Below are 26836 nucleotides of genomic sequence, written 5' to 3' on the forward strand. Positions count from 1 at the left end.
CAAAACAAAGGCATCATTTCTTAGTGTTTAGGAGGTAAAGGACAGAAATTATTTTTGAGGCCATACAAACAGGGAAAACTGGTTTTTCTTTCCGGCCTAAGACTACAAAGTCCCAGAGATGGGAGAGCAGTAGAAAACAAATAAAGGAAATTAGAAGCAATGTAGTAGCTTCAAGCTCCATGCCAGCTTCCGTACATCTAGGTTTACGGCAGAGGGAGAAGGCGATGAAGTGCTGATTGAAATCTGGGGGACCCAAGGAGGAGACATGTGTACCACCTCTTGTCTGGCATTTGAGAGTAGTACTCCCATATATGTCTCCTGTATCAGTGGACAGGGGCATGCAGTGAAAAGGACAGGATGTTAATCTGGGTAAGGGGTCAGGGAGACTGCCTAGATCTCTAGACTCTCCCCTGTACATCTGAATGCCCCAGACTGGTCAAGGCAGAGAGGACAGTAACAACAGTAACAATACATTTGAAGGCCTACTGTGTTCCAAGTACTTTTCTAAGTGCTTTATATGTATTATCTCAGTTAATCCTCTCAGAAATCCTATGTAAGTAGGTACTATTATTATTCTCTTTTTACTGATTAAGAAAGTAAGGCCAGGATGGCAAAGAAGTTTGATCAAGTATAGTTAATAAGTGGTGAAACTTGGCAGTGTGTATGCAGATCCCTCTATCCTCCAACTTTTCTTTTACAAAATTGTCTTTGCTATTCTGAATCATATTAGAATCACTTGTCCTTCTACCAAAAAAAGCCTGCCAGGATTAGGGTTGCATTGATTCTATAAATCAATTTAAAGAGAATTGGCATTGTAATAGTACTGAATTTATGAATATAGTGTATTTCTCCATTTATGTATTCTTTAACTTCTCTGAAATTTTGCACTATTTAAATTTTCAGTGTACAGGTCTTGCACATTTTTTGTTAAATTTATCCCTTAGTATTTCATATCTATTGATGTTATACTTTCTTCTACTTTTTCAATTTATTGCTACTATATAAAAATACAATAAATGTTCTTTATTGAGATATAATTCACATACCATAAAATTTGCCCTTTTAAAGAATATAGCTAAAAAAAATACAGAATATAGCTCAGTGTTTTTATTGTATTCACAAGGTTGTGCAATCATCACCACTATCTAATTCCATAACATCTTCATCACGGCAAAGAGAAACTCCATATCCATTAACAGTTGTTCCCCATTTCCCCTTCTCCCAGGCCTGCAACCAATCATCTGCTTCTATTTTCATGGATATATCTGTAGAATTAATTTTTATGTATTGACCTTATGAGTCCTTGATAAACTCACTTATGATTTCTAGAGTTTTTGTAGATTTCTCTGGATTTTCTACATATGTGTTCATGTTACCTGAGTGACTGAATATGTGATAGACCATATATGACAACAGAACTCTAACCCACAAACTCTGCAGCAACTGCTCTAAGAAGCAAAATAACAACCTCTGAAGCAATCAATCCAGAAAGGTCAGAACTTGATCAGTGACTGTTTGTGTCCTTTTTTTAAATTTTATTGTAAAGATTTATTTATTTATTTATTTATTTATTTATTTATTTATTTATTTATTTATTTATTTATTCAGGAGAGGCACAGAGAGAGAGAGAGAGGCAGAGACACAGGCAGAGGGAGAAGCAGGCTCCATGAAGGGAGCCCAACGTGGGACTTGATTCCAGATCTCCGGGATTACGCCCTGGGTTGAAGGCGGCGCTAAACCGCTGAGCCACCCGGCTGCCCATTGTTTCTTGATACTACTTCTAACTCAAGACTAATCAGAAAAAGACAAACATACTCCCCAAACCATCACATCAGATGCCACTTCTAGTTAATCCACCGCTAGCTTCCCTATGATAATAGCCTCCAATCAGTGCAGACTTGAAGCTTTCCCTTTTTTTTTTCACTATAAAGCTTTCCAGCCTCCCTATCTGACTTTGAGTCTCTGCCAAAGGCAAAGTAGTAGTGGCTATCTCCTATGACAAATTCTGAATAAATAGCCTATTTTCATTTGGGTGGTCTTCATTTCTGAATAACGAGTTTTACTTCATTCTTTCCAAATGTGACCCTTTTATTTCTTTGCCTTGCCTTATTACTCTGGATAGGACCTCAAGTACAATGCTTTAAAAAGTGGTAAAAGCAGACATCTTTAGCTTGTTCCTCATCTTAAAATATCAAAGTATTTTTAATGAAATTAAACTGCTATAATATTAGACTTCGTTGGATATATCTAAAAATATGGAATAATAGTTTTCTTTTTTTTTAAGATTTTATTTATTTATGAGAGACACACACACACACAGAGAGAGAGAGAGAGGCAGAGACACAGGCAGAGGGAGAAGCAGGCTCCATGCAGGGAGCCCAATGTGGGACTTGATCCTGAGAGTCCAGGATCACACCCTGAGCCAAAGGCAGTTGCTAAACTGCTGAGCCACCCAGGGATCCCTTAGTTTTATTTTTAAATATTGGAGTACCTGGGTGGCTCAGATGGTTAAACATCTGCCTTTGGTTCAGCTCATGCTCTCTGGGTCTTGGTATCTAGCCCTGCATCTAGCTCCCTGCTCATCAGCGAGTCTGCTTCTCCCTCTGCCTCTGTCTCTGCCTCTTTAAATCTTAAAAAAAAAAAAGAGAGAGAGATTTTATTTATTCCCTTGGAAGAGAGAAAAGGAGTCAGGGGAGAGGCAGAGGGAGAAGCAGGCTCCATGCAGGGAGCCCGATGTGGGACCGGATCCCAGGACTCCAGGATCACACCCTAAGCCAAAGGTAGATGCCCAACTGCTGAACCACCCAGGTGTCCATAAATAAAATCTTTTAAAAATAAGTAAATATCAATATATGCAGAATGTTAATAAATCTTTTATAACTCTTTAAACTTATGATGAAAAAGCTTAAATTTTTGTGCCTAAGATTGTGAATCCGAGAAACCACCAAGGAGCCAACACCGATGCAAGTACACGAGGGTTTATTTACAAGCTCGAGCTTGGGTCCAAGTATACCCGACACAGCGGAGCAGGGACTTGGACCCCAAGGTGGGTTCCACCTTAGTTTTATGGGCTGGTCTAGGGGATCTGCAGAAGGGGTGGAAGAATTTCTCAAGTTATGTTTACATTCTGATATGGGGCTCTCAAGGGCATTAAGCTATAAGTTGTTTTTTCCTGTAACTGAAGCAAGGTAAATTTCAGCACTTATTCACAGGGGCCTGAGATGGCTGTACTTGTGCTAATGCTGAACTTAAGGACCGGGATGAGCAAGGAGTTGTCTGCCATTATACACAATGAGGATGCAGAATCAGAAATTAAAGAGTTATTAAATATAAATAAAATTACTCTATGCACACCTGAGATTGTGACTGAAATGTAAATTCACATTATGATTATAATAATTATTATGATAATTAAAGAGCAGGGAGCCTTCTAAGACAGATGCTGTGTTTTGAAAACCTCCAGCTGGGGGGAATTACAAATAAGAAAGAACCTTTCCTTAATTGTCACAATCCCTTCTCTCCCTGGGCATCACCTTACTAACTAGAACTGAAGAATCATATTTGCAACGCTAATACCTGGCCCTGGGGAAGGCCCACAGCTATCCATCTGGTCTATTTACAATCTCTAACTTCCGAAACAAAGAGCTGCCCAAGCATAAGCAGAAGTTCCCAGGAACCAAAAAGCAAGGATCCCCCAAAAGAGAAGAGCAACCACTGCAGGCTGGCATCAATTTAGTTGGGAGTCCTGTCTGTCCACCCGTCACAGAGAACCATCTGAAGAAACAGGGATTAGGCAGAAGAGGTGCCTGCCCCTCATATTCCCCCAGGAAAACATTACTTACCAAAACAAGGTACATTCTGCACACTTGGAGTCCTAGGTAGAGTCCCCCAACTCCAGGGAGCTGGAGTAGGGACTTAGAACAAAATCCAAGAAACCTCAGATCCCCAGGGGATCCAGATCCTGGGACTACTCAAGTATGGAACTGGGCCAGAGGGGTTGTTGTTCAGTTTTAAACACCAATTCTTTTGGCATCTTAGTCCTTTCCCTGGTAGGAGGCATCCCAGACTGCACCTTTCTAGCCCTGATGAAAAGCAGGAATAAAAAGCGGGAGATGGGGAGCTGTACCCTCTAATTAATTCTGCATTGGAACTGGATTAGGTTGAGTAGAATGCAGACAACTGGGAGTTCATTACTGACAACAGAAATGGCACTGGAATTTGTCAGGACAAGAGCAGATGGGCTTTTAAGTGAACTAGCCATACCAGCACTAACATAAAACTCAGTTAAATAAACAAATACTATGATACAAATAATTTCAGTAAGTTCACAGGTTATAAGATCAATACATAAAAATCAATGCTTTTTCTATTTAGTAATGATGAACAATCTAAAAATGAAATAATTCCATTCACAATAGTATCAATAAGATAAAATGCTTAGGGAATAAATTTAGCAAAAGAAATGTAAAGACTTGTACACTGAAAACTACAAAATACTGCTAAAAGAAATTAAAGAAGATTTAAATAAGATTCATGTTCATGGGATTGGAAGACTCAATCTTAAAATGGCAATTCTCCTCCAAACTGATCTATAATTCGATACAATCCTATCAAAATCTCAGCTACCTTTTTTGCAGAAGCTGACAAGATGATCCTAAAATTCATATAAAAATTCAAAAAGGGGCACCTGGGTGGTTCAGTCAGTTAAGCATCTGCCTTTGGCTCAGGTCATGATCTCAGGGTCCTGGGATGGAGATTAGCATCAGGCTCCCTGCTCAGTGGGGAGCCTGCTTCTCCCTCTCCCTCCGGCCCTCCCCTTCACTTGTTTTCTCTCTCTCTCTCTCTCTCTCTCTCTCAAATAAATAAATCAAATAAGTAAAAATTCAAATAAATAAATCAAATAAGTAAAAATTCAAAATACCTAGCATAGTCAAAACAATTTTGAAAAAGAAATTAAAAAAAAAAAAAAGGGATCCCTGGGTGGCGCAGCGGTTTGGCGCCTGCCTTTGGCCCAGGGTGCGATCCTGGAGACCCAGGATCAAGTCCCACGTCGGGCTCCCGGTGCATGGAGCCTGCTTCTCCCTTTGCCTGTGTCTGCCTCTCTCTCTCTCGCTCTCTCTCTCTCTCTCTCTCTCTGTGTGTGTGACTATCATAAATAAATAAAAATTAAAAAAAAAAGAAAAAAAAAAGAACAAAGTTGAAGGGTTTACAGCTCCCAATTTCAAAATGAATTATATATCTATGTAAATCAAGAGAGTGTATGGTCATAAAGATAAACATATAGATAACCGACACTTAAGGAGAAGGGGATTTGGGACACCTGGGTGGTTCAGCGGTTGAGCATCTGCCTTCGGCTCAGGGTGTGATCCTGGAGTCTTGGGGTCGAGTCCCACATCGGGCTCCCTGCATGGAGCTTGCTTCTGCCTCTACCTCTCTCTGTGTGTCTCTCATGAATAAATAAATAAAATCTTAAAAAAGGGGGGGGGAGAAGGGGATTAGACTCTACTCTTAAAGAGGAATATTAAAGAATTTGTGTCCATATTTTTAAACCACCACAGACCTTGGGTGATTTTTTTTTTAAGATTTATTTATTTATTCATGAGAGACACAGGCTGAGAGAGAGAGAGGCAGTGACACAGGCAGAGGGAGAAGCAGGCTCCCCACAGGGAGCCTGATGTGGGACTCAGTCCTGGATCCCAGGATCATGACCTGAGCTGAAGGCAGGTGCCCAACTACCGAGTCACCCAGGCATCCCGACCTTGGGTGATTTGAGTGAGCACTATATCTGTGGAGTACTGAGGGACAGGCTATAGTGGGTTGAGAAGTCAATGTGAGGCTAGGAAATGGAGGCTGCTAATGTAGATCATTCTCTGGAAGTTTATAAAGAAGACTAAAGAAATGGGATGGAAGCCAGAGGAGAAAGTGGAGTGACAAAGTTCGGGTTGTGGTTGTTTTTAAGATGGGACAGACTTATTCATGTTTAAGAGCATAGGAGGACAGAGATGGGAAGGAGTAGCAGGATATACAGGTAAGGGAAAGAACATGTGAGAGTGTAAGGTTTGAGGATGATGGGAGGGAACTGCATGCAGAGTATAGCTGTAGAGCTCAGCCTTAGATGTGATGAGAAACAGCACATCTAATGCCACAGGAGGGGCAAGAGGAGAGGGTAGACGTGGTTGTGGGTGCATTTGGAGTTTGGCTTGGGGAGGATGAAGGAGTTCCCATCTGATGGTTTCAATTTTCTTTGTGTGAAAAACAGCAAGGTCTTCTGACAGTATGAAAGGAGATGGAATAGTCAGAAATTTAAGGAGAGTAGTAAATGTGACATAAATAACTGTAGAAGAGTGGGAAATCAAATTGATGAGAAAAATAGAGAATCACACAGAAGTGTTGAGGGAGGATATGATGTTGCTGATCATATTAGTCTGCTGGAATTATAAGGAAATCTGTTAAAAGGAAGAGCAAATGGTATCAGATTAAAAGAGCAAAGCATGGGGTACCTGGCTGGCTCAGTCAGTATAGCATACAATTCTTGATCTCAGGGTCATGAGTTCAAGCCCCATGTTGGGGATGGAGCCTACTAAAAAAATAATAAATAAAAATACATAAACACATGTGTTAAAAAAAGAGAAAATCATAACCTCAAATTTCCAGGGGGGGGGGAACTGAAACAAAAGGGAAGAGCAACTTGAAGTTTCTCCAGCCTCAGAGCCAAGGGATATGGAGAAATAGGAATGAGACATAGGCAACAAATAACGTCATCCTCTGCAGCTTTTGTAAGCACCTGGCAGTAAGAGAAGTGAGTGTCAGTATAAGCACCTAAGCTAAAGAGGCAAGGCATTGCAGTGCCCATGGTAATAATATGGTTGTCCTCGGTTCTAGTTCTAGATATTAAAGAATATTCTACATCCAGCAGCAAGTCTGAATTCTTTCCTGAAATTACTGGCAACAAGATGTGATAAATAGATGTAGCACTCACATGTGAGCTAATAGGGAACTTCAAAAATTAAGATGAGTACCCAACCAAGAATGACAAAACATTTGAGGAATGTTTTAACATCAAAAATGAGAGACACCACATCCTACAAAAGAGAGAATTAACACCTAAGGAAATAGAATAGACCAAACAGAACATGCCTTAGTTCTTCTCTTCTCTGAGCTAGGGAGAAGAAACTGGCTCAGTGTGCCTTACACCCAAGCCCCAGCTTCAAAATTCACAAGTCAAGAATTTGCCTCTTTGTATTCTTGTTCTATTGTGACAATCTCCCTTAAGGCCAAAGGATGACTCAGAGTCTAGTCATCTGAATAGAGAGTTACATATTGGATAAAAACACATGGGTTTAAATATCAAAATATTTTCCCAGCACACCAAACAAAAGATTATGTTGTGTACATTACAATGTTAATGTAGCAAACAGTAGAATTCAAGATAGAAAGCACTAAAAGGAACACAGTGATATTTCATATCAATAAAGAACAGTTAAAAAAACTATTGAATTTTTGTATATCTCACATCAGAACTTTTAATAAACAGCAAAATCTAATATAAATGTCAGACTTTTTTTTAAAGATTTTATTTATTTATTCATGAGAGACACAGAGTGTGAGAGAGAGACAGAGACACAGGCAGAGGGAGAAGCAGGCTCCATGCAGGGAGCCTGACTTGGGACTTGATCCTGGGTCTCCAGGATCAAAACCTGGACCAAAGGTGGCGCCAAACCACTGAGCCACCCAGGCTGCCCAAATGTCAGACTTTTAAGTAAGGGGATGAATTTTCTCCCTTAATACCTAATGAAATGAGCAATAAATGGTATACACACATATTGTCAGCATTAACCAAACTGGACTGGTGTGCAAGAAAATAACCAGAAGAGTCTGGAGTGAATAAAAAGGTCCAACTTAGCTTAGCCCCCAGGAGCATTACTAGTGAATTAATAAGATCCTGAAGATTCTTGCTAATGGCATCAAACCCAGAGTGATCAGAATCCTTATCATTTACCTCTTCTGACTAAAGAGTAGTACATATGGCTCCTGGAGAAGAATGGGGAAGGTAAACAATGGGACTGACTCACACAAAAGAATAAAATTCAGAACAACCCACTGAACTGGGAGAATGTCCAAAAGAAGAAATCCAAATGGACAATAAAATTTGAAAAGATTGTTTTAAAGCCCACTACCAAAAGCCTCCAGGAACATATCCATAGGAAAGAAGATTAGATTTACCCTCCTGCAGCAAGAGACAAAGTACTCCAGAGGAACTGTAGAGGCCTTAGCAAGGGGACCTCAGAAAAGGCTCCTCATAGTATTGAGACTTGTGCTGGATTATTCCCAGAAAAGTTAAAGAAGTAGGGTCCAGTTATGGATTGAAGGTTGTCAGAAAGTTGGGGCAATTTAGTGGCTGTATATCTCAATAATTTTTATCTAGGAAGCATGAGGATTGAAGAAAGGCTAAAGTTGTCATTGGTAAAAGAGAAGCTGTGACTCAGTTTAGTCAGAAGTGGGGGATGTTATATGGTTTTTATGGTCTTTCTCTGTCTTGTTCCAGAAATGGTCACAGAGTGGTCTTGTGTACCTCTTATTTATATTCTAAGAAGTATTGTTTTGTTGAAGATTTTATTTATTTATTTATTTGAGAGAGAGAGAGAATTTATTATTTATTTGAGAGAGAATTTATTAGTTTCTGTAAAAAACACAGCATGAACGAGGGAGAGGGCAGAAGGAGAGGGAGAAGCTGACTTGCCCCCTGAGCAGGGAGCCCAACTTGGGGGTTCCTTCCTAGGATCCTGGGATCATGACCTGAGCTAAACGCAGACACTTAACTGACTAAGCCACTCAGGCACCTGTAAGAATTGTTTATGTTTATTTGGAAACAACATGGCCTAGCTATTGGTTGCCAACAAGGAAGTTTATGTTCATTTGGAAACAACATGGCCTAGCTATTGGTTGCCAACATGGAAGTTTTATACCTTCTCAAGAAAACCAACCTTCCTAGTAATAAGATAAATAAAAACCATATCAACAAATATCTTTTTTCATATATCAGATTGACAAAAATAAAAAAGTAATAATACCCAGTGCTAAGGGAAATATAAGGAAATAGTTTTTCTCATACATTATATAGTATGAATTGCTATAGTTTTATTATTATATTATTGTGGAAATTTCAAACACATATAAAAGAAGACAACGAGGGGATCCCTGGGTGGCTCAGTGGTTTAGCTGCCTGCCTTTGGCCCAGGATGTGATCCTGGAGTCCCGGGATCAAGTCCCACATAAGGCTCCCTGTGTGGAGCCTGTTTCTCCCTCTGCCTGTGTCTCTGCCTCTCTCTCTTTCTGTGTCTCTCATGAATAAATAAATAAAATTTAAAAAAAAGAAGACAATGGCATAATTATACCAACTTCAATCCACTTCTCTCCCTCCAGTACTTTTCTGAAGCAAATTATTTCATCCATAAGTATTTCAGTATGTATCTCACATCTAAAAAAGTCCCCCCATTCCTTAATTTAATGAAATATCTAGTGTTCACATTTCCCATTGTCTTATAAATGTACTTCTTAATTTTATAGTTTACTTGAATCGAGATCCAAATAAGGTCCACACACAGCTTTTTAAAGTAATATGGCATTATACATTAAAAACAAAAAATATAGGGGTGACTGGGTAGCTGTCAATTAAGTGTCCAATTCTTGATGATTTCAGTTCAAGTCATGATCTCAAGATGGTGAGATCAAGCCGTACATCCAGCAAAAAAAAAAAAAAAAGCCTCACATCCGGCTCTGTGCTGGGTATGGAACCTGCTTAAGATTCTGTCTCTTTTCCTCTGCCCCTCCTCCCACCCTGTTCCCCCCAATCAAAAAACATTTTTTTAATTAAAAAAATATACATATATACATACCCTCCGATCTAGTGATCTTCATCCTAACACTCTGAGATCTATGAGAATATTTATTGTGGCATTGGTTGTAATAACAAAAAACTTAAGAACAGCTTAAAAGCCCATCAATGGAGGAACTCTCTATTGATGAATAAGGTGTGTATCTATACTATGGGTAACGATGTGGCTATTAAAAAAATCAACTTTGATCTGTAGCTACTGATCTGGCAGGCTGCCCTGATGAATAAATAAAGGATGTAACTGAGAAATATATTTAGTTTATGATCTCACTTCTGTATAAGCATATGACAACTCACAACCTCATATATATTTTATAAATTTATTTATATGTGTATACATGTGTCTGTATATCTTTTCTACTAGGCTTACATGGTTATGGAGAAAAATACATGGGCTCACATACCTGCGCAAACACATTGGTTACATGACAGTGGTCAAGGGAAAGTGCATGACAGCCAAAGAAACAGTCAACAAGGACCCCTGGGTGGCGCAGTGGTTTAGCGCCTGCCTTTGGCCCAGGGCGCGATCCTGGAGACCCGGGATCGAATCCCACGTCGGGCTCCCGGTGCATGGAGCCTGCTTCTCCCTCTGCCTGTGTCTCTGCCTCTCTCTCTCTCTGTGACTATCATAAAAAAAAAAAGAAACAGTCAACAAAACTAAAAGACAACCTACAGAATGGGAGAAGATATTTGCAAATGACATATCAGATAAAGGGCTAGTATCCAAGATCTATAAAGAACTTATTAAACTCAACAGCAAATCAACAATCCAATCATGAAATGGGCAAAAGACATGAACAGAAATTTCACAGAGGAAAACATAGACATGGCCAAGAAGCACATGAGAAAATGCATCACTCGCCATCAGGGAAATACAAATCAAAACCACAATGAGATATCTAGGATCTGGGATCACACCAGTGAGAATGGGGAAAATTAACAAGACAGGAAACAACAAATGTTGGAGAGGATGTGGAGAAAGGGGAACCCTCTTGCACTGTTGGTGGGAATGTGAACTGGTACAGCCACTCTGGAAAACTGTGTGGAGGTTCCTCAAAGAGTTAAAAATAGATCTGCCCTATGACCCAGCAATTGCACTGCTGGGGATTTACCTCAAAGATACAGAGGCAGTGAAACGCCGGGACAACTGCACCCAATGTTTATAGCAGCAATGTCCACAATAGCCAAACTGTGGAAGGAGCCTTGGTGTCCATCGACAGATGAATGGATAAAGAAGATGTGGTCTATATATACAATGGAATATTACTCAGCCATTAGAAATGATGAATACCCACCATTTGCTTTGGTATGGATGGAACTGGAGGGTATTATGCTGAGTGAAATAAGTCAATCAGAGAAGGACAAACATTATATGGTCTCATTCATTTGGGGAATATAAAAAATAGTGAAAGGGAATAAAGAAGAAAGGAGAGAAAATGGGTGGGAAATATCAGTGAGGGTGACAGAACATGAGAGACTCCTAACTCTGGGAAACGAACAAGGAGTGGTGGAAAGGGAGGTGAGGGGGTGTGGGGGAGGTTGGGGTGACTGAGTGACGGGCACTGAGGGAGGCACTTGATGGGATGAGCACTGGGTGTTATGCTATGTTGGCAAATTGAACTCCAATAAAAAGTATACAAAAAAAGGGGGGGGGAAGTGCATGAAGCAAGAGAAAACAAGAATAAAAACAGACTAGCAAAATGGGAAAATATTTATGGTATATGTTAAATAAAATGCAGAAATCAAAACTCTACCCATAATATTGTTGCAAATATGTAAAACTGAATATGCATGTAGTGTAAAAAAGACAAAAAAATTTTATTTAAATGGTGAATTTCTATCTAGGATTTTTTTCAAAAGAAAATAACATTGGAAAAAGAAAAATAGATTACATTATTAATGTTATATGTGTGTATATATATATTCATAATAATCAAATAAATGTATATTAGAACAAAAAAATGAGAGCAAACCAATTTTTGTCTATTTAATTTTGTCTATCAAAATATTAATGCAGAAAATGTTCAGATAATTATGTTGTACAAATAGTGTTGATGTAGTTTTGGAATGTTGGTGAGGTCCAGAGCTGATGGCCAAGAAAGAATTATTGAAATATCTTTGGCGCATAAAAGGTGATTTTATGAAAGCACAAGGACAAGAGCTGCTGCCTCGGGGTTTTGAGGAATGGCTGATTATATACTTGGGAGTTGGGGGCAGTAAGGAAAACTTAATTTTGTTTCCTTTCCCTTTTGTCTCTGTTTCCCACAACGTTCAAGGAAGGGAAAAGTGGTGTTAGGACTCCAGGAAATTGAGTTATGGGTCTCTGGAAGTTAGGCTATAGATAAGAATGCTTTTTCCTTGTAAATCACTAAGACATTGTTGAACTTATAGGGACTCCTGTCTCGCAGGACTGTGATCTCTATTAGTTAACCATTTGTTTTTTTTCCTTCCCCTAGTTTTAGGGAAGCCAGGAGTACCTGAGGTGAGGAATGTCCCACAGACCCCACATGGTGGGGGTGTTGGTTTGTGGGATGTCAGCTAATGCTTTGTCTTCAGCTTGCCTTCTGCTTCCTCATCAGCGTGACCTACTTCATTTCTTTCTTAACTTTGCAGATACCAAGGCAAACTTCATACTCAGTCAAAACTGCCCAAGCAGGGGATCCCTGGGTGGCGCAGCGGTTTAGTGCCTGCCTTTGGCCCAGGGCGCGATCCTGGAGACCCGGGATCGAATCCCACATCGGGCTCCCGGTGCATGGAGCCTGCTTCTCCCTCTGCCTGTGTCTCTGCCTCTCTCTCTCACTGTGTGCCTATCATAAATAAATAAAACAAAAAAAAATTAAAAAAAAAAAAAACTGCCCAAGCAATCCTGGGATGCCTAGTTTAATGCAGTGTCACCTCATAACCCCTATAAAACTAAAGTTGGCATTGTGGTCATTAATGCAATTTGTGGTCTGAATTGGTGTCCTAATCCAATTATTACTCCAACCAGAAATGTAAATTTCTTCGCTCTGTATTTTCTACTACACTAACCGCTAATGAACAAGTTGTTAGGTACAAAGACAAGATTTATGCAATTCATCCTCCCCCAAATCATTTCCTACATTATTCTAATTTAATGGATTGCTTTGTGCACAGGTTCTTTCGAACTCAGCTTGCACAGAAGGCCACCAGTCCTTGAGGTAAGCTGACTCAAGTCTCCCACGACTTCCTGCATTAAGTTTCAATTAATGAATTACCATAATGCCAAATGTTCCTTCAAACAGTATGCACCACTCAGACAATTGTAAACAGAAATGTAAAGTCAACATTAAAATTGCCTGGCCATACAAGGATTCAAAATGTGCTTATAACTATGTTTTAATACTATTATTCACTTGAAAATTACTTTTTTCTTTTTTCCCTTCACAGAATTTGCAGACTCCCAGGAGATCCAGGCACCAAATGGAGGAGATTTAGAATTTTAAGAAGCTTATTGATGAAAGCAGCTAGGATGATAACATCACCAATTAGCCTTTTAGTTCAATTTTAATTTAGAGCAGATTACCCTTTGCAATCAGGAGCTCCTATTTAGTTCCTCTTTCTTTTCTCCCACTCCTCAACTTGGGCCATTCTCCCACCAAACAATGCTACTTTGAAATTCTGACAAACGGGGCAGCCCGGGTGGCTCAGCGGTTTAGCGCCGCCTTCAGCCCAGGGGGGGACCTGGGATGAGTCCCACATCGGGCTCCCTGCGTGGGGCCTGCTTCTCCCTCTGCCTGTGTCTCCCCCTCTCTCTCTGTGTCTCTATGAATGAATAAATAAATAATTTTTTTTTAAAAAGAAATTTTGAAAAACAATCTGGCTTTTGATAAATCAGCAATTTTACTTCTGGAATCTAACTTAAAGGGATGTTTGATTCAGATCACAAAAATGCAAGTACAAGAAGCCTGAAACTGCAGTATGATATTGTAAACATCCTAACTATTCATTATGAGGTAACTAGTTGAATAAATTATCCAAGCAGTGTAATACCTTGCTCAATAATACCTTATCTGCTCACACAAATTCTACTGATAGCTATTGAAAAAGATGTACAAGTATAGCCTAGGCGAAAACAACAGTGAATGTATACAAACAGCTTCAAGGAAAAAACTACAAACAGACAATGAATATTTGAAAAGTATCTCAACTTCATTCATAATAAGTAGATGCAAATTAGAAAATAACAATTTTAATTTATTTGATTGGCAACAGCTTAAAAATTTGAGGTAGGAAACAAGCACTGAACACTTTTGTTGTAGTATTATTTGGTGCAACCTTTCTGGATGATGATTTGGCAATTTCTACCAACGTGTGAAACACATATACCTTTTAACCCAAGCCCCAGTGCTTAAAATTTTCTCTATGGATATGTGAGCAATCCTTGTTAAGATAAGTTCAAATATGTTCTTGTAACATTATTGGTAATAGTAAAATCAAAACTGCGTAATAAATCAACAAACAAGCAAAACCCTGGAAACAACCAAATATCCACCATAGGGAACTGGTTGAATAAATTGTGGCACATCCTAACAAATGACTTCCTTTACGCAGCTGTTAAAAAAATATATTTACCTTGTAGTTAAGGAATGATCCCCAAAATACATCAAATGAAAAAAGCAGAATAAGTACTCTATGTAATAGTGTGATCTTTTTTGTGTTAAAAACAAACAAAAAAGAGAAAATACACATATGTAAGTAACTTTGTATGCTTTGAAAGATTCACAAGAAAGTAATAAAGGCATTTGGCCTTAGGAAGACTGAGCTAGAAAACGGAGGTTTGCTTTAAACTTTCACTTTATTTTGTAACTTTTTGTAGCATGAATTTTTCTAATCCCATAGATGTGTTTCTTTTAGTTTTACAAACCGTTCAATATAGGATATCAAGGTTGAGAGAATGTGATACACTTTTTTGTTTGCTTCTTTGTGCTTTTCTATTAAATAAGAAGAAACATGTTGTACTATTTAAAAATATTGGGAAGCCTGGGTGGCTCAGAGGTGTAGTGCCACCTTCAACCCAGGGCGTGATCCTGGAGACCCCTGGATCAAGTCCCACACTGGGCTCCCTGCATGGAGCCTGCTTCTCCCTCTGCCTTTGTATCTGCCTCTCTCTCTCTGTGTCTCTCATGAATAAATAAATAAAATATTTTAAAAATAAAAATATTATTATCAGCCAATAAAATGGATAATGTAGATCTATATTCACTGACATAGCAAACTGTAAGGATATATTTTTTTGAACTAAGAAAGCCAATTACAATACAATGTGCATAGTATGATCTTGTTTGTGTAAAATTGTGTGCACCTGTGAGTATTCACCATTCAGAAATGTTTAGAAAGATGTTATCAAAGTGATGATATGGTTACACATTCTGTTTTACAACAATTCTCAATTGCTTTAATTTTCTCAAAATGAGGATGTATCATCTTTAAACAGAGAGGATACAACAAAATTTTTATGAAGATTTTGACATCTACTTGATGTCTCAGCAAATTAGAAACAGGAATAGAAATGAGGAAAGGATAAGAAAATTATTTAAGTTATGTACAATGAGAGGCTGCCTACTAAAGCAGTCCAGTGGAAAAGCTAGGAGTGATCTGAAACTGGGAGATCACACCTGGAATCCAGCAGGAAGGACAGAGTGTTCTCTAAGGCATGGTAGAAACCTGAGCTGGCTAGCTGTAGCATAAACAAAAGTGTTCCTTAAGCACTGACCTTGCCATCTAATGAAAAAAAGAAAAATGAAAGAAAATCCACAACCTTTGAAAAATGTATATACACCAAAAAAAATCCCATTAATAAGGCAGAAAGCTCTACAGCTTAGAACATTTTTACTGCAAATGGCAGTTTCAAATTTCCATCTAAAGCAGATATGCTCTTTGGATAAAGCTAAAAATATATGTTATTTTGCTAAGTTCATATGGATACAAACAAATAAAAGAGCTCTAGAGGAGGAAACACAGAACCACTGAAGATGGGGAACTGGGATCAGGATGAAGGAGGTGGTCAAAGGAGCCTTTAACATTGTCCATAATGGTTTAATTTTTTGATAAAAGGAAAATATTCACATATTTCATTGTGGTAAAATACCCATAGAGTTTACTATTCTAAGCATTTTTTTTTTACATAGGCTGCATGCCTAGCATGGAGCCCAGTGTAGGACTTGAACTTACAACCCTGAGATAAAGACCTGAGCTGAGACATAGTCAGACACTTAACTGACTGAGGCACCTAGGTGCCCCATAAACCATTTTTTAAAAGACTTTATTTGACAGAGAGAGAGAACAAGCAGGTGCAGAGGGAGAGAAAGAAGCAGGGAGCCTGATGCAGGGCTCTATCCCAGGACCCAGGAATCATGACCTAAGCCAAATGCAGACACTTAACTGACTGAGCCACCCAGGTGCCCCTCTTAAACCATTTTTTTAAAGATTTTATTTATTTATTCATGAGAGAGAGAGAGAGAGGCAGAGACACAGGCAGAGGGAGAAGCAGGCTCCATGCAGGGAGCCCAATGTGGGACTTGATCCCGGGACTCCAGGATCCTGCCCTGGGCTGAAGGCAGCACTAAACTGCTGAGCCACTGGGGCTGCCCCAAACCATTTTTAACTGTAAAATACAATGGCATTAGGATATGGACACATTATCATGCAACTGTTACCACTATCCACTTCCAGAACTTTTTCATCTTCCGAACAGAAACTCTGTACCTATGAAATAATGCCCCATACTCCCTTCCCCTAGCCCCTGAAAACTCTATTTTCTATTTCTATGAATTTGCCTATTCTGGTTAGCTCATATAAGTAAAACCATACAATACTTGTCCTTTTGTGACTAGCTTGTTTTATTTAGTATGATGTCCTCGAGTTTCCTCCATGTTGCAGCAGATGTCATAATTTTCATACTTTTTAAGGCTGAATGGAATTCTAATTTGTTTATCCCTTCAACTATTGATGGACACATATTATTTCCACCTCTTCCCTATTTTGAATTACTTTGCTATGAAGATAGGTGGATAAGTATCTGTTTGCACCCCTGCTTTTAATGCTTTGGGGTAAAATACCTAGGAGTAGAATTGCCAGATCATATGGTAATTCTATGTCTAACTTTCTGAGGAACTGCCAGACTGTTTTCCACAGCTGCAACATTTTACACTCCCACCACCAATGAGCAAGGGTTCCAATTTCTCCACATCCTCGCCAAAACTTGTTTTCCATTTTTTAAAATAACAGCCATCATAATGAGTGTGAAATGGTTTGATTTACATTTTCACGTACTTTTTTTAAAAGATTTTATTTATTTATTCATGAGAGACACAGAAAGACACAGACATAGGCAGAGGGAGAAGCAAGCTCCTTGCAAAGAGCCCGATGTGGGACTGGATCCTGGATTCCCTGAGCCAAAGGCAGATGCTCAACCGTTGAGCCACCCAGGGGTCCCACGTATTTTTTCATATGTAAGTTTTTATTTATTTTTATTTATTTATTTTTTAAATTTTTATTTCTTTATTCATGAGAGGCACACACAGAGAGAGAGAGAGGCAGAGACATAGGCAGAGGGAGAAGCAGGCTCCACGCAGGGAGCCTGACGTGGGACTAGATGCAGGGACTCCAGGATCACGCCTTGGGCCGAAGGCAGGCGCCAAACTGCTGAGCCACCCAGGGATCCCCTGAAATTTGTTTTCTTCATTCATAAACTAGGGCGGCTAAGCTCTCTGAGAAAGAAGCCATGCCTATCTTGCTCACTGTTTCATCCCCAGGTGCTAACAAGGTGCCTGGCATACCTATACAGTTAGATATATAGATACCTATACAGTATTCATTGGATGAATAAATGACTGCATTAGCCTTTCAGTTTATATGGGATTAATGTATGACTTAAGGGGAGTAAGTCTATGAACTACCACCTCGAAATACACACACAAATATTATTCAGCCATAAAAAAAGAAGGAAATCCTACTATTTGCAACAACATAGATGGACCTTGAGAGCATTATGCTAAGTAAAATAATTCAGAGACAGACAAATACTCTATGATCTCACTTTTATGTGGAATCTAAAACATCAAACTTTTAGAAACATAGAGCGGTGGTTGCCAGGTTTGGAGGGCAGGTGGTAGAAATGGGGAGTTTTTAATCAAACAGAACAAACTTTCAGTTTTAAGATGGATAAGAATGGTAAGTTCCAGGCATCTAATGTACACCACGATGATGATAGTTAATAATATTGTATTGTACTTAAAAGTTGCTTTGACAGTACAGCTTTAATGTACTCACCATAACAAAAACAACAAAATGGTAATTATGTGAGGTAAAGGATACGTTGACTAACCTTATTGTGGTAAACATTTCACAATATATATGTATCAAAATATCACATTGTACATCTTAAACTTACACAATGTTATATCAACTATATCTCAATAAATCTGGAAAAAAATAAGATAAATCACCCAGAAAAAAAAAAAGAAAAGAAAAATACACATACCTACTAACTCTTGACTAAAACACCATCATTCTGGAAGCCTTGAGTAAACAGAGTATTTCAAGACAGAACCAGGATGACCAAGAAAATGTAAGTGACACTACTTACAGTTTTAAGAAAAGCAACTTCAGAGCCAGTATTCTTCCATCTGGATTGTCAAGGTACTTTTCAAGTGTACTCTTATTACACAACCAGGGTTATGTTTCCTGAATTTTAGGCAAGATGGCTGATGAAAAAGATATATACAATCAGAACATTTTTGTACCCCTAAAGTTCTATCACTTTTTTTTTTTTTTTAGATAAAGAGAGCATGGACACAAGCTGGGGAGGTAGGGGCAGGAGATGGAGGGAGAGAGAACTTAAGCAGGCTCCATGTTTAGCGTGGAGGCCAATGCAGGGCTTGCTCTCACGACCCTGAGATCATGGCCTGAGCCAAAATCAAGAGTTGGAAGCTTAACCAACTAAGCCACCCAAGCACCCCAGTCCTATTACTATTTTTATGCTTAAAAGTTAGTTACAATATCATACATTCTGCAATTAAAGTAGAATTTTATTTTTTCCAATTAGTTCATATATCCATGAATGAATATTACTTATTGTAGATGGCAACCATCCATTACTTCTCCCTAGCTGAAGATTGGGCCATTCAACTTATTTCCACCCCATTCCCTTCCCACAATTTGAAAGTGCAGCAAACTACCTTTTTCCATTCCCCAAGCTGAGAACTTGTCTGAAAGTCACTGAACCACTGACTTAAACGAGTCCCTGATGTCCTTTGGGTGTGAAGGAAGGGGAGAAAAGAGTTAGTTGGAGCTGAGACAGGGTTCATCAGGACGAAAGCTGCCTGCATTTCCATAACTTCTTGCTGGCACTGCCCAAGAAGCCCCTCCAGACAAGGATCCCCCACCAATAAAAGACTATCTGTTAGATTGCCCCTGGCAAGCCCTGGTGGGGGATATCTGGGAGAAAGACGTTGAGACTGATTTCTCCTAGGTTGGGAAGTACACAAGGGAGGCCCCAGAGAGCAACCATGTGCCCAGTCCAAGTAAGACTGCTGGCATCTGGACTCTGGACACACTGAAGAATTGTTACTGTAGTAGCAACAACCAACAGAAAGAGAGCAAACAGCTCTTTCTGGACAGTCTTGCTGAGGACATTCTCTCTTCCTCCTCCTCATCCCTACTTGGGAAGAACAAGAGCCAAGGGGAGAGAAGACATTACCACCCCCTCCACTAAAAGCTGTTGTAATCACAAGTCCACTTGCACCAGAAGAATGGGAAGAGCTATGAATAAAATATGAGAGTAAAGATTTAAAATGGCAAGCCTAAAACATTATACTTGGAAAGTTACTGAAAGTGACTTCATAGTTATGGGACCAGAGTAGGATATTCTTTTTCTAAAAATATTTTATTCATTTATTTATTTGAGAGAGAGAGTGGGGGGGGGTGGAGAGCCCAGGGGAAGGGAGAGGGACAAGCAGATCCCACACTGAGTGTAGAGCCCCATGTGGGGCTAGATCCCAGGACCCTGAGATCCTGACCTGAGCCAAAATCAAGAGTTCGATGCTTAACCAAGCTACCCAGGCACCCCTGGAGTTAGATATTCTTAAGGAAATTCACTGTCAGGGAGCAAGAGGATTTCTGGAGACAATGATAATGGTTATCAGAGAAACAATGAAAGTGTTTCATATTTATATCTCACAAGTTAAGATTTCTCAAACTGGTTATTATCATAATTTATAATTATTTACTAGTTTATTGTTTGTCTTCCCCTCAAACTATAATCACCATAAACCAGAGGCCATGTGTACTTCTGTTCACTACTGTATCCCTTGAGTACAGCATATGTGCTCAACAAATAGTTAAATGAAGATTTCTTATCTTTTAAAGATACAAACTGAAATGTCTCTAGAATAAACAAAGTGATGTCTGGGATTTACTTTAAAATAATTCAGGAAGGTGGGATTGAGAGAGTGGGTGAGGATATAAGTGAAACAAGATTGATCATTCTTGAAGCTGGATGATGGGCACATGGGGTTCATTATAATCTCCTCTTTTTAACTTTTTAAAACTGTGGGAAAATCATAATTCACTTTCCTAATTTTAATTTTTTACTCATTATAATATGAAAACATTCAAATTTACATAAGTTAAATATCTATTTAACTACTACGTAGATTGGACAATGTTAACATTTTGATATATTTGATCTATCCATATTTATCCACCTACACATTTGTCTATCTTATTTTTGATGAATTTCAAAGTAACTTAGAGACATCAGTACAGTTCACCCTTTAACACTATAGCATACAAAATTTACCATGTCTTTTTTTAGTATAAAACCTACTTACAGTGAAATCATATATTTACTATATGTAAATATAACACATAATTTACAAATATATATATCTTTATACTTAAAATTTGATAGTGTTATGTTTGTGTTCCCCTAAAATTCATGTTAAAACTCTAACCCCCAATGTGATGGTATCAGAAGATGGGGTTTTTGAGAAGTAACTAAGGTTAGATGAGACATGCAGGTAGGGCCCTCATGCTGGAATTAGTGACCTTATAAAAAGAGAGCTCTCCCTCTCTCTTTTTCTCTTTTTCCCTTTCCCTCTCTCCCTTCCACTTTTTCTCTCTCTTTCCCTTCTCTCTCTCTCCCTCTTTCCTTTCCCCCCTCCCTTCTTCCCATTTTCTCTTCCTTCCTTGTTTTTTCTCTCCTCTTTCTCTCTCTCCCCGCATGCATCCTCTGGAGAAAGACCACATAAGGATATAACAAGAAATATGCAACCCATAGAGAGAGGAACCAAATTGTCCAGCACCTTCATCTTGGACTTCCCAGCCTCCAGACTGTGAGAAAATAAATTTCTATTATTTAAGCAACCCAGACTATGTCAATTTGTTATGGCAACCTAAGCTAAGACCCATGTTATTAGGAAGCCACTAAAAGGGGTTTGATCACTTACTCTTTTTTTTAAGATTTCATTTATTTATTCATGAGAGACACACACACACACACACACACACACAGAGAGAGAGAGAGAGAGAGAGAGAGAGACAGAGAGAGACACAGGCAGAGGGAGAAACAGGCTCCATGCAGGGAGCCCGACGCGGGACTCGATCCTGAGTCTCTAGGATCACTCCTTGGGCTGAAGGCAACACTAAAACACTGAGCCACCCAGGCTGCCCCTGATCACATACTCTTAAAGATCATTTTGCCTGAACGTGGAAAAAGAAATGAAAGAGGGCAAGAATAGGTTCAGGAAGCCTAGATAAGAGGCTGCTACATAGACTGGGCCAGAGGTGATTTTAGCTTGCCTAAAGTCCTAGTAGAAGCCTAAAGAAGTGAATGGGTGCAAAAAATATTTAGGAGATAAAGGGACAGGACTTGGTGACAAAGAGGTAGAAATCGAGCATAATGTTCAAATTTCTCACTTGAGCAATTGCTGGCTAGTAGTACCACTACTCATTGAGATAGGGAACAAAGAAGAAGCAGGCTTTATTTTTTTTTTTTTTGAGGGGACAGTTCAGTTTTAGACATATTCAACTTGAGACACCTATGAGACTTGATACACATTTGGATATATATATCTGGAGCTCTGAGGACAGGGCGGGAGATAAACTTAGGGAGTTGTCAGCATGAAAATTATCATTTAAAGCCACAGAAATAGGGATCCCTGGGTGGCACAGCGGTTTAGCGCCTGCCTTTGGCCCAGGGCGTGATCCTGGAGACCCTGGATCGAGTCCCACTTCGGGCTCCCGGCATGGAGCCTGCTTATCCCTCTGCCTATGTCTCTGCCTCTGTGTGTGTGTGTGTGTGTGTGTGTGACTATCATAAATAAATAAAAATTAAAAAAAAAACAATAAAGCCACGGGAATAGTTGACATTGTGTATGGACAGGTGTGTGAAGGTAGTCTATGTGACCTCTCATAGGAGGTCAGCTCTCTGAGGAACATTAAGATTTAAGGAGTAGAAGAGCAGGAGCCATTCAAAGAGACTGAAAAAAAGTGGTAATAGAGGCGTAGAGTCACAGAAGCCTTGAGAGGATGGTGTTTCAAGAAGCAGGGAGTTAAATAAATCAAATATTTAATGGCATTTGGTAAAGATAACTTTTTTAAGATTTTATTTATTTATTTTTAAAGATTTATTTATTTTTTAGAGACACACAGAGAGAGGCAGAGACATAGGCAGAGAGAGAAGCAGGCTTCCTGCAGGGGGCCGGATGCGGGACTCCATCCCGGGTCTCCAGGATCAGGCCCTGCGCTGAAGGTAGCGCTAAACCACTGAGCCACCCCGGCTGCCCCTGGTGAAGATAACTTAATGAATCCCTTCACATCAGGGATGATTTCAGCCATTCGACCAGAACTTCTGAAATCCATTGGCAGTAGACTCCTCGCCCACCAGACCAGAGGTTTCCAATGTGTGGTTTCCCCAGAATAGCAGCATCAACATTACCTGGGAAATTTGTATTACCTCAGAAATACAAATTCAGAGCTCACATTTCCTACCCCAGATTTAGAAACTCTGGGGTGGGACCCAGAAATCTGTTTGAACAAGTCTTGGTGATTGTGATGGTCTCTAAAGTTTGAGAATCACTGCACTAAACAGTGCTTAGCACCTGATAATCATCCCTTCCAGAACCAATCCATCTTTGGATAAAAACATTTTCCCAGTGAATCTGTCGACACATATTACCAAGCTGCTGGAGCGTGAGCAACGGGATATTGGTCAATAACCGCACATTTATTGTAACACAGAACTTAATTCGATTTTAATTGTTGGTACGGCTACAACCAGCCAACTACCTACCACTTCTATGTGGTATATCTTTTTTTTTTTTTTGATCTTTATAAGTTTCCTCACTCATAAGATGTCATTATTCCTGGCGTGTACCACCTCATGGCTTGCTTCTCTGTGCATTTTTTCAAGTATGTGATCCTGCTGGACAAGCGTCTAAATCTCACAGCGTAAATTCCTGAGTCACAGATTGTTGGTGAAACTGCCAATTGGTACGATTTAGCAGCAGTAAACTGGCATCACTCACCAAAATAGCAGAAACATCACCTCTGACCCAGTAATTCCACTTCTAGGAATTTATCCTACAGACGTCCTGCACGTGTGCAGAGGGGAGTGGGGCCTCCGTGCCCGGCTGGGCCACAGGCCAGGCCACCTACCCTCAGCCAGCGCGGGCTCCTCCACAGGGTCCTTCAGAGGGCAGGGCCCTCCCCTCCAGGCCGCTCCCCGGCGCAGTCATGGACGCGCGCTCCGTCAGAGGCCTGTTCACACCTCGCTTCACACTTGGTCAGTTGGAAGCAGGTGAGGAAGCCCTCGCAGCCTCAGCGTCACGCACGCACCACCGCAACACCGGCCCAAACCGGCTGCGACTTGCTTTTCTCACTCTCTTTTCCTCCCTCCCCCAGGAAGGGAGGACTAGCGCCCCCGCCCCGCACAGCGCCCCCGCCCCGCACAGCGCCCGCCGCCCGACGCCCGCCGCCGGGGGGCAGGCTCGGGAGGGGCGGGGCCGGCCGGCGGGGGCGGGGCTCGGGGCGGGTAGGGGCGGGGCCGGCGGGGTGATGGCTCCGGTTGCCTCCACCGCCGCCACTGCCGCCGCCTCAGCAGCAGGAACCGAAGTCGCCGCCGCCGCCGCCGTCGCTGCCGCTGCCGCCTGGGTCGCCGGGCGCCCGCGCGCTGCCTTGGCCGGGGCCCGCAGCCATGGAGGACTTCATCGTGATCTCGGACGACAGCGGCTCCGAGAGCTCCGGGGGGGCCCGCTCGGGCAGGGCGCGGAGGCTCCGCCGGGCCCTGTCTCGGACCCCCGGCGCTCTGCCCCGCCGGACCGTGGTGAGTGAGCGAGCCGCCTCTAGCGAAGCGGCGCCGCGGCCGGAGCGTCGCCCCCCTCAGGCCGCGCACCTTCGCCTCCCCCTCCCCGCCCCCGGCTTGGCCCGCCGTCCCGCGCGCCCCCGCCCCCCGCCCGTCGGCGCCTCCCAGCTGCAGCCGCTTCCCGCCTCGCCGCCCGCGGGCCTCTCCCGCCTAGAGGAGCGCGTCGGGCCGGGGCCGCGGCCGCCGGGCCTCCCGGGCCTCCCGGGCCTCCCGGGCTCCCGGGCTCCCGGGCTCCCGGCTCTGGCCGCAGCGGGCCGGGGCTGGCGACGGGGGCTGAGCACATGGACGGCGTCCGGCGCGCCTGCGGGGGGGGTGCGGGCGCCGGCTGCAGGCAGGGGTCTCCGTCCCGGCCGCGGGCTCCGCGGGACCGCGGGACCCCGGGCGGGGGGCGGGGGCGTCGCGGTCCTGGGGGCTGGCCCGGATCTCGAGGCCGGGACGCGGGAGCGTGTAATTGTGTGGCCTGTGGTGGGTACAGATGTGTGCAGGGAGGTAACAGGAGCCTGCGCTGGGAGAGAGGGAAGCGCGGGCCTGAGCCTGAGCCAGATGGTGGCGGAGCTCCAGGGCCTGGCAGCCGAACGAGGGGCCCGATTTTGGAGTTGTGCAGGAGGGCGATTTATTTCGCTTAGCAAACGTTTACCAAGCTCTAGAGGAATAGGGAGGGAAACATCTTGCTCTGTTTCCTTTTCCCTCAAGCCCCTTAGCCTTTGTCCTTTTTCCTGAGATGGTGAATGAAATATATACGGCCCCTGCCTTTCTAGAATCCTCCACAGATATTTACTGAACCCCTAATGTGTGCTAGATGGACTAGGCCCCGGGGGATACAAAGGAGAACACAACATCCGTGGTGGTCCCTCTCACGGAAGGTGATACATTCAACAAGTGGGTGGGAGGTGGACAGGCTTTTTCTCTACCACAAGACTCAACATCAGACTTCCAGCAGCGTTCCCAGCCTCCTCCCCTAAATAAAAGAATTCTTATGCTGCTCTTATTTGTATAGATCTGTAACCAAGAGTTTAAGGAAGACACCTTTATCATATGCATATCTCCTAGTTTCTGCTCCTTTGATCTCAGCCAGCTTGCAATCCCTAAGTCTCCACAGGGAGCCCCTTCTGTGTCCCAGGTATAATGCTAAATGGTAGGTGCTCATTACAAAATGAATGCCATGCAAAGCCAATTAACTTAGAGTCCTAAGTGGCCATGGTTCAAGCATGAAGGATTCTCAGGAAATCTCAGTTAAGAATTTAAATGAGGGATCCCTGGGTGGCGCAGTGGTTTGGCGCCTGCCTTTGGCCCAGGGCGCGATCCTGGAGGCCCGGAATCGAGTCCCACATCGGGCTTCGGGTGCATGGAGCCTGCTTCTCCCTCTGCCTGTGTCTCTGCCTCTCTCTCTCTCTGTGACTATCATAAATAAATAAAAATTTAAAAAATTAAAAAAAAAGAATTTAAATGAGATGGACAGACAAGAGATTTTCAAAGTAGAAGTGAGCCAACTTGGTAAGTGAATGGCAGTGTGTAGAACACAATAGATCCACAATTAATGTTTATTGGATGAAAAAATGGTTGAAGGAAGAGGAGAGAGAACAGTTCAAGCGGATGTTTGGTAAGTGAGAGTGAGTACAAGAGTAGGAGCAGGATTGCAGTAGAAGGGATGCTGCATTCAGTTTGGACCTCAAAGAAGAGGACTGTGGAACTCTAGAGAAAAGTCAGGACTGGAGAGAATTGGTAATCATCTAAATAGAAAAGAGCGCTGGGGGCCGAATTGATGACGAAGATGAACAGTGAAAAGACTATAGAAAGGAAAAAAAGTGGAAGGAAAAAATACTGCAGAATAACTCATAACTATGCCTTTCCTCCTGTCTTCCTCTCTCCTATTGCTCCTTCTCTCAATCCCCCTTTAACTTTGTCAACTTACCAGCTCCTTTTCCTTCCAGGTATTGCCCAACTTCCCTCATCCTGGCCCAGCTCCCTTCTTCAAATGCACAGATGTCATCCTTATCCCAATCTGTGGTGTCTCTTGAGGCCCTTCACATATATGAATGAGTACACTCAAACTGCTCCCCTCCCCTGTGACTACCCAACCAAGCATTTTGATCTTGAGCCTTTTGAATAGTACCCAGTGTAAATCTTGCTTTTCCATGTATTTACTCCAATTTTCTTAAAAACTCAAGGCTCAGTCCTTTTATCACTCTTGCAAATTAAATAGGGTGGTAGGATAACCATGTAAAAGATCAGAAGCATTGTGCAAAGTTAAAGTGTAAAACTCCTTTATCTACCTTTCCCTGAAGACCCTGAGGGAGACGCTCTCTCTTTGCCGCATCTGTTGCTAGAATGAAGACCATTTTCAGCAATCACCCTGAAGGGACATACTGTGATCGTGAAGGCCCGAGAGGAACCCTGCAAAGGGACTTCAATCACATCAGTGTACAACTCGGTCTTCTCGGAAAGAAAAAGAAGAGTTGACAAATGGTGGGGAAATAGAAAAGAACTGGCTACCGTTCGCACGTTCTGTGGTCACGTACAGAACATGATCAAGGGCGTGACACTGGGCTTCTGTT

The 26836-nt window shown here is 41.7% G+C and overlaps 1 protein-coding gene across 4 annotated transcripts in view; it reads left to right on the top strand.

Moving 5' to 3' along the window:
* The first annotated feature begins 23996 nt into the window (after positions 1-23996).
* SIMC1 (SUMO interacting motifs containing 1) overlaps positions 23997-26836 on the top strand; it is an 81051-nt gene continuing 78211 nt past the window's right edge. For all 4 annotated transcript variants that reach the window (XM_055324820.1, XM_055324823.1, XM_055324822.1 and 1 more), the window contains exon 1: positions 23997-24242. In XM_055324820.1, coding sequence (XP_055180795.1) covers positions 24114-24242 — 129 coding nt within the window. In that variant the 5' untranslated portion in view covers positions 23997-24113. The remainder of the gene's footprint in view (positions 24243-26836) is intronic.

This window comes from Nyctereutes procyonoides, unplaced genomic scaffold (genome assembly GCF_905146905.1).
Source record: "Nyctereutes procyonoides isolate TBG_1078 unplaced genomic scaffold, NYPRO_anot_genome, whole genome shotgun sequence".
NCBI classification, from domain to species: Eukaryota; Metazoa; Chordata; class Mammalia; order Carnivora; family Canidae; genus Nyctereutes; species Nyctereutes procyonoides.